This window comes from Uranotaenia lowii, chromosome 2 (genome assembly GCF_029784155.1).
Source record: "Uranotaenia lowii strain MFRU-FL chromosome 2, ASM2978415v1, whole genome shotgun sequence".
Lineage (NCBI taxonomy): Eukaryota > Metazoa > Arthropoda > Insecta > Diptera > Culicidae > Uranotaenia > Uranotaenia lowii.
This window is the reverse complement of record NC_073692.1, coordinates 400,209,187-400,218,410: the sequence shown is the minus strand read 5'-3', so window position 1 is coordinate 400,218,410 and position 9,224 is coordinate 400,209,187. Positions and strand designations below refer to the sequence as shown.

Below are 9,224 nucleotides of genomic sequence, written 5' to 3'. Positions count from 1 at the left end.
CAGGGACGCCGGAAGTAGAGTATTGTCGACGAAGGTGCACGTGCATCGTCGAAGCAAGCTAGGGTGTAGCGCACGTGCGATGTTTTCGTGACGTCAACGTGCAACACAAAATTTCGAACAGTAGTCGGTCGACGACGTCCGTCCAAGTATTGGTGGTGGTGGAGCATTTTCGAAAAATACACGACCCATTCGCAAGCAAGAGAAAATTTCGCTTTCTATATTGCTGCTGCCCCGCGCGCTGCTCGATTTCGATGTTCGGCGCGTCGACGTTCGCTCGCGTTCGTCAGTGTTGTGCGGGCAATGAAACAGTTAACTTATGGTTATGTAAAGTGTACGCGCTCTCGGTGCCCCAATCCGTTGTCGTTTCCGATATTCGTCGGTGTGTGACCTAATCAGCAGCAGCGCCATCATCGTTTGTGAGTTCTGGCTGCCGTCCGTGGATTGTGTGGTGTCTCTCTTTCCCCGCCGTCGCCGCCGCTGCCGTCTCGCTAGATCAGTCCCAGTAACTAAACCACCGACCCTGGCTGACCCCCAGGCGCAGGAACTTCCACCGTCCCGATTGACGACGACGACCACGGTGACCTCTCATATCTGTGCTGGGCTGGGTAGTAGCAAATTGTGTGTGGGGCTCAGGGGGTGCCATCGACATCCCTAATCAACAAGAGGATTTCTGGAATTTCTGTAGTACGCACCCGTACGTGTACGCGCAGAAAATCCTTGGTGTGTGAAAAACGGGAAAATCTTTTTTTTTTCATCTCCTGAAAGGCAGAGCAATAACAGTGAAAAATTTCTCCCAAATTCCTGTGCTGAATTTGACAGCTTTGCTGACAGATCGCGAAAAAGAATTCCAGCAGCAAGCAAAAAAAAGAAAATGGATTACGGGAGTGCTCGAAATGGAGAAAAATTTATAATTTAGCTATATTTTTATTATATGGTGGAGTTTACAAGTTTGGCCCGTATGTTGTGCACTTCATTCCGTCACACATACACCAACACGTGGCGCACGATTGCACAAGTGTGGGGCTGCTGAGGATCGCGATCGTTTGTCAGTGTGGGTGTGTTTTTCTTGTGAATCGAATCGCGAGCGAAGGCAAGTATTGTGTATCCCCGACGCGAAAGGTCGGTCCATTTTCGCCTACTTTGCGTGTGTAGTGGTACAGTGGAGTTCGACCCAAATGTGTGTTTTCATTCGACGTGGGGAGGGCAGCTAGGAAGAGAAAAAAAATCGAATAAGATTTTGACAGCTCGCCGCTTTTGATCAAATAAAAATAAAAAGCGAGTTTTATTGATTATTTCCAACGACGGAGATTAAAATCGTGAGTACAACACGATTGTGTGAGAGCAAGAAATTACGCGAGATGTGAATATATCTTGGGGCTGACCCCAAAGTGTGTCCAACTACGCCAAGGAATGCTGCCAAGTGTGTGGCCAGTATTAGTGAGAAGTGTTTAGTCAGTGAGAAGCCAAAGAAATAATTGTCTGGCTCGCGGAAACAGCAAAAATCATCAGCACAAAAGAAAAATGGTTGTAACACAATAATATCCACTCAGCTCGAAGCGTAGGGAGCAAGTGCCCGCGGATAAAACATCCACTTCCAGAAGAAGATTTCCGCTTTAATTTCGGTTCTTTCCCCCCTTGTTGAGTGTAAAGTGAAATAATTTTGTGTGGAAGAAATGCCCTGGATATGAATACAGAAGTTGGCTTGAAATGGAGATCACTCGGGTTAAACGGAACGACGTCCGAGTCTCGCTCGAGATCTCCTTCTTCGGCCCACAGCCTCGTAGACCCACTTCCTGATTTGATCCCGCTGGACCCACCCCTGGAGCAGCACGAGATCAGACCAGGTCGGAAAAATGCTCGCCAAAACATCAACAATAACAACAGCGCCAGCAAAGTCAACAAAAACTTTGACAAATCGCTTGCATCACAATCGGACATCATTATCGATGGTAGCAAGTTTAACTTGAAGCCTATCATTAGACTGAAAGCGGTTCCTTGGCCTCAAAACAATTCCGATAAGAAACAACCAAAGCAGCAGGGCAAAGACATCAAGAGCGACAATAATAAGAAAGACATCACGACGTCGACGACAGTGGTCGACATCGCTGACGACGACGACGACGACGTCGAGTGCAGTGATAAAAAACGTCGCGGCGTTGCCGGAAAGAGACAGCACTACAATATCGTTGCAGGGGAAAGCGATGTCGTGGAGCCATCGACGAAACTGATCCTTCGTCGACGCAACACAACCCCTTTAAGTTGCGCAACACCGCAGCCAGTTGCAGCGGCAGCGCCGAAAACGTACACCACCAAAGGCCGAACGTCATCGACCGCGACCGCCCCGAATAGTGCAACAAAAACTGCATCGCCCGGCAGCAAAAAGTCGGCGTCGGTAAATGGTGCCGCTACGATGTCGTCCGTCGTCGTCGCCCGAAATGTCAAAGTCGAACCGCAGGAAAACAACAACATCCCAACGGCGACGTCGAAACGGAAAATCAAACAGGAACCGGTGGAACGGTACGAGGAACCAATCGAGGCACATCGCAAGTCCAGCCGGCGGAGACAGTTCACCGACCGCATCATCGATACCATGTGCATTCCGGAGTACTACTTCAAGGCACGGTGCCGGAGTAAAACTCGGCGCTCGACCAGTTCCCGAAAGAAGAACCCGGTCGCCGTAGCTGCTGCAGCGGCCGCCGCCGCCTCGACCGTTTCCCCCAAATGCCACAAGGGCCCAGGACGGCCACCGAAAAACCCGGGCACCCGGTCAACTAGTGCCGGAAGCAGCCGAAAGGCAGCCAAAGAACCAAACTCCCCCGAGGAGACGGCAACAGTTCCTCGTCTGAATCCGATCTTCCTCTTTGTCAAGCAGGAAGACACCCGAATCGTCGAGGTTCGGTGTGAGGACTATGACAAACGTAACCGTATACGAATAACCAAATCATCCAGCGGCCTCTGGAGGTCGTTCCCGAGAACCGATACCAGCTCGTCGGTCGTGTTCTCGCTGCTACCGAAACCGAAACCGAACATCTTAATCAAAAAGGAACAACAAACAGGCGGCACCGACGGCCAATCGAGTTTGGTTCCCAACGTAGAATCACCAAAGTACAAAAAATTACACAAAAAGAAGAAAAAGCACAAAAAGGACAAGAAACACCGGAAGGAGGGCAAAGAATTGTCATCTCAGGAGGATAGCGCGATTTGTTTAGATGTGCATGACATCAGCGAGCTCGATCCGACGACCGCTGAGGGCATCAAGCACCCGGTCGAGGAGGAAGAGTACGATGATGGTGTTATCGATATCACCCTGTCCGAGGAACAGGACGCTAGTAGTTTGAACCTGAAGGATTTGAGTCAATCGTATGTTAATGTTGACGATAGTAGTAATCAAAATAATTTAACCGTTGATAGCCACAATATCAGTAGCAATAGTGAATGTAATACCAACAATAGTAGCATAAATCTCTCCACCAGCCTAGAAGAAATCAGTACTAATAGTATTAACGCCACTAGTAACACATATAGCAATAAAGACGACGGCAGTGACAATGACGTCGAGTTGATCCCACCAGAGGACACCCAGGAATTGCTCCATCACCACACCACCGATGGCGGTGGATTGGTGGCACCCCCGGGAGTTGGTGGAGGCGGTGGGTGGCCAGAGGAATTGGATAACATCGAGGCACAGATACCATCAACCATTATCTCGGTGCAAGAACTTCAGCAGCGAGTTCGAGCCAGCACTAGCAGCAGCAACAGTGCGCATGTCAACGTTGTGGGCCAACATACAACAACAGCGGCAGCGGCACTCAATAATTTGATTGCACTAAATGAACTTGGGTTTAATCATCAGGAAAACCACGCGAACGAATGCATCGAGAAAACAATCTCCTATCATCTCGAGTCGCTGCAAGCGGCCGCGGCTGCTGCAGCGGCAGCAGCAGCATCCTCTTCCTCCTCGGTTCGGCATGGCCCTTCTCCGATCATAACCGCCGATGCTGCCAGTGGCAAACATGGCACTTTTATTGGTGCAGCAGCCTCTACCGATACTAGTGGTGCTGCTGCTACTTCCACAATCCTCCTCCCACCGACGACGACGACGTCGACGTCGTTGGCAAGGACGAGCACCTCCCTTTCCGCCCTCGACGTCGTCGGTGCTAGTGTGAGTGCAGCAGCAAAAGAAGCTGGGGAGCAGCAAGGTGGAACGTTGTTGCTGCACACATCAACAACTTCCGATGCACCGACGACTGTGCACGAGATTGACGACGACGATGGAGACGAAGTGTGTGTTCTGGAGTCAGATCCTGCTCCTCCACAGCAGCACCAGCACCAAACAAAAGGACGAAATGAAAATATGTGCCTGGATAGCGCAGCAGTATACGAAAATTGTAAGACGAAATCGGATTGCATCCAGAACGCGGAAGTGCAACCGCACATCACAATCAGTAGTGACAGTGAGCTGGAGGATGATGATCCGAAGCGTCGTCATCATCTGAGTGAGTTTAACGATTGCAGTGACCTGATTGAGGGCATCCGCGAGATACAGTCCGCCAATCCGGAAGATTTGCTTCATGCAAACTGTGGTGAAAATACAATGACTGGTGCTGAACTGCTCGATTCATTGGTGGAGCAACGGTGTGAAGACAATCAAATTTCCGGTACGGATGATCTCAAAAATACCATTTATACCATATCAGATGACTATAACGACGACGATGATGTCCTGCTGGAACCGGAACCTGTTGCCGACATCATCTCGCGCCTAGGTGAATCGCTCAGCACCTCGCCCAAGTGTTTATCGTTCAACGAAGCTGGTGAAATTGAAGGACTTACAGGTGATCTGTTCGATACGACGCATCACTCCTTGCAGATGGATGACAACCTGCCAAATCCGTTTTCCTCCCAGAACCCCACGCTGGACGAGTTGTCCATCACAATCAAAGACCTTACCGATAGTAGTGAGCACGCAAACTCTTACTTTAACAGTGCCGCCGAGAAAAGTAACAAAGAATCTGACGACACGCCGATTGTGATTTCGCCCGATTCCTGCCAAGAAGAGCTACCCAAAGATCTCAGTTGTCGGAAACGTAGTGAAAAGAGCACCGATTCCATTGTGACCCTCTCGCCTTCCCCCAGACCCATATCCCACAGTTCCGATGCCATCCAGTCGCCACAACCGAGTGGCTTGCCTGCGGTGCCACCGTCGCCGGATATTTTCCTGCAGCCAAAATCGGTCTCAAACTCCGTCATAGAATCGCTGATTTCTCAAGCCTCCGTTAGCGCTAAACCACGCAGTGCAATCCAGCAGAAAGAACCACTGGACCTAGGCAAGTGTCGAAAGTCTGCTAGCCCCACTGTTAGCTGCTCCGAAGAAGCCAAACGCCAATCGGCCAGCGAAGATGAGCCAAAATCGAAACGAATAAAAACAGATCCCGAGAGCAACAAAACAACTAGTGGCAGCGGTAGCAGCAGTTCCAACACTGGTGCATCCTCAGTTGAAGTGATTGCCAGTAGCGCCGGAACAAGTGGACACACCAATAGCAGCAGCAACAGTAGTAGTAGTGCAGCCGGCAACAATGCTGCTGCGGCCAACCATTGCAACCTCAACGATTCTGCTCGGTTGGTAGAAATGCTAACGTCTGGCAACGATCCCGATCCACTCACACAGCTGCGGTTACTTATTGGCAACCCGGCCTGGAAGGTACCTGACCCGTTACTTGTGCCAAAGGATCGTCTCAACGCAGTATTAGCCTCACCGGCGCGGGAGATTCCTCTACTGCTAACCACCCGACCGGAACTGCGGCTACCTGAGGCATTCGCTTTTCCAAACATCCTGCAGGATCCAGATATTCTGGTGATTTCTTTGTCCCAACTAGAAAAGATACTGGAAACCCAGGACGATATGCTGAAACTCAAATCCAAAAATGATAGCAACAAGAAGAGCGCTCCAAGTCCACTGGAATCCCTTAAACAAACCCTAACGGCTCAAGCGGCTAAACAGAACCCAATGATGAGTTCTCTGCTTGCCTCTGGATTGGCCGGAGACATCGATGCCGCCACAGCTGCCGCATTCAATCAAATGCTATTTCTTCCATATCTGGGTCAGATGGGTCAATTTGGACCGGAGCTTCTGAAGGCAATGATGAACATTCCTAATGCAAACACCAATCTATCCAACATGCTGCCATTCATGGGCTCGCGGTTGCAAGACTTCTGCGGACTCTCCTCGAATCCTATGGATTACAAACGACAGCTCGAGTTTGCAATGTGGCAAGACGCCCTCAGCCAAGTGAACAACGCAAGTCTCCAGCGGAAGCAGGAAACCCAGAAGAAACCAACCCCGATGGTCGCAGCCACTCAAATCGATCGCAAGCCAATCATTCCACAAAAGACACCGGAACAGCAGCGCTCGGTAGCTGCCATTGCTGCGGCTGCCAACATGTTCCAACAGCAGAGCCAACAAAACAAGAAATCAAGTTCCATGATGAACCAGATGAATTCTCTTTCGATACCTCAGTTCATGACTCCATCGATGCCAAATAACCGATTCAACAGCAACACCAGAACCTCAACGATGCAATCTCCCTCCTCCGCGCTGCAGCAGCAGCTGAACACAACCGGATTCAATAATTTGCCAAATATGATGAACAAGGCGGCCGCAGCAGCTGCCGCTGCAAACAACCAGATGTGGCAGCAGGGACGCAGCGCCCAGCTATCCGCAGCAGCCCAAAACAAGTCCAAACAATCCTCCGCTAATTCCATGTTCCCGAATAATGCTTTCTTCAACCTTCCAACGAACTTCCAAGAATTCCACGAACAACAGCAGCAGCTGGCCAGAAAACTTCAGAAAGACCACCACGACGAGCAGAAACCTCGGGTCACTTGCAAATCGCTGGTCAATCTGCTCCAACCGGACAAACAACAGCAGCTACAGAAACAAACTGTCAACAGCAAGCTAGCCAATCTGATGGCACTTCCCGGAATGGATTTGTATGCCTCCGGTCAACACGAACAGCTGCAGCAGCAAATGTTTTTGCAACAGCAACAACAACAGCAGCAGCAGCAACAACAGCTGCTTCAACAACAGCAACAACAATTGCTTAACCAATCTCAACAGCAACAACAACAACAGCAGGGAAAACTAAAAGTGAAACCAGGACTGCACCTGCTCGATCCCGCTGCCATCCAGCGCCGGTTGCTGAACACCGACGAACTTTCCGAGGTGGGCAGCACCACCAGCCTGGAGGACACCACCGATCTCAGCTCCCCGCTCTGGCATCCGCTGTTCGGAAGGTGAGTTTTTCTTAACTATAATATGTACTAGATAATTTTGAACCTATTTGAGATGAAAAAAGATAGCCTTTTCTTATAGCTGTGCTTATAAAGACGAAAAAATGTACAAATTTTATACATGAGTATTTGAATTTTAAAGAACAAGAAACTAACTTTTAAAGAATAAATTGTTTAGATATTCCCATTGAATGTATTAAACACTTCAAGATAAAAAAAAACTATCAAATTTTGTGCTTACCAAAAGATTAAAACATGTACGGAATTCCTAGTGGAATTAGTGGTATTGTTTTATTGTGTTGAATCCACAAAAGACATAATCTATACAAAAAACCGAAATATCAAAATAAATATAGATTCCTCTCCACAAAAAAGAAAAATCCCACGCAAAACACAACAGGAAGCATATAAATTTTTAGAAACCGGACCAATTGATTTATGACCCTCGTAATTTTGTTTGGATGTGAAATGTGTATGACGGTTTTTGGATCGCTCGTTGTCGTTCCTTCTCTTCATCCTTCCTGAACCACTACGCATTCCGGCCAGTAAAAAGCCTAAGGTAGTAGAACAGATAAAAAACAACAACAAAAAACCGATAGATTTGAATTTTATCTTTTGTGCAGCAGTTTTGGGCTTCCTACTAGCTTTGAATTTGAGAGGCGATTTTTCAATTTTTGTTTGTTTATTTGTCGGTTTTCGGGAACTAGTATTGGTGTTTCGGAATAAACGTCAATTGTAAGTATCCACTTGTGAAATATGGCTTCCGAGCAGGAATTTGGTGCAAATTTTGGCTAGTTCACCCTCAGCATAGAAAAAATGTCGAAAATATATCCACTTAAGGTTGATAAAACTAGTTGTCCGGTTTAGGATTCTGGTAAAAAAAGGAATATGATATTTTTTTAAATATCACGCCCTGAGGTCCCCGCCCTGACATAAGGTGGAACACAGCAAAAATTAGCTTAGTAAATTTAACAAAATTAGTGAATTTCCAAAGGTTTTGAGAGCACAAAGATGTTCTAATATTGCCATCGAATAATTTTCTTTGATAGTAAATTTTCGCACTGATCTATTAAACTATGCTATCATCGAACTAAAAATGTAACACCCAATGTTGCACTATCAGTATGCTGTTAACACCTTATTTTGGCTTCAATCTTTTATCAAATAATATTTTAATGAAACCTTAATGTTGCCTAGTTTTGCTATCAGTAAAAATCAAATCTTTTTACCATCTTTATAGCATTCGTGTCATGTAAAATGCAATTTACAGAACTTTATAAAAATTACATTTTTCAGAAATTTAAGTAGCGATTTTTCATGTGGTTCATAATTTTTTGAGATTTCAAAGACACTTCCCCTAATGTTGTTTTTCTCACGAGCTTCTTTGTATCCATGATAGTCGGTCAGAATATATTATTGCACAGTAGTTTGAACGACGCAGAACTGGTATATAGTATATAGGCGAAGAACTTCTATAGAACAAGTGCGCATGGGTCAGTAGACTGAGTCGATTTGGGGAAATTCTTCTCAAATCCTGGGGTCTAAAAAGTTTCGTTGTGGTTCAAAGTTCATCAATTTTTTTGCAGAATTTTTAAATATCGTTTACATGAAAAAATTTAAACTTTTAGGTTTGTATGGGAAAATTGAATATTTTGTGCTGAAAAATCATCATCACTTTTGTTTCATCGCCGGTCGTGGCCTAGAGGATAGCGTTCCAGTCTTCTAAGCCAGAGTCCATGAGATCGAATCCCGATCACGGCATATATAGTACTCTTTCTGCGGTCTGATGGTTTTAGCATTGGTAAGATGCTAGCCATTATATCCTTGAAAGATGTACGCCTTAGAGTTAAGTAAAATTAGATCTCTTCAAAGAAACATGAAGTTTCACCACTGACCACACTGACTTGACTCTTAGAACAAAAATTCTATCATTT

The 9,224-nt window shown here is 46.7% G+C and overlaps 1 protein-coding gene across 1 annotated transcript in view; it reads left to right on the top strand.

Moving 5' to 3' along the window:
• The first annotated feature begins 300 nt into the window (after positions 1-300).
• LOC129744189 (serine-rich adhesin for platelets) overlaps positions 301-9,224 on the top strand; it is a 50,791-nt gene continuing 41,867 nt past the window's right edge. Inside the window, exon 1 of the mRNA XM_055736601.1 lies at positions 301-7,293. Within this exon, the coding sequence (XP_055592576.1) occupies positions 1,685-7,293 (5,609 nt within the window). The 5' untranslated portion in view covers positions 301-1,684. The remainder of the gene's footprint in view (positions 7,294-9,224) is intronic.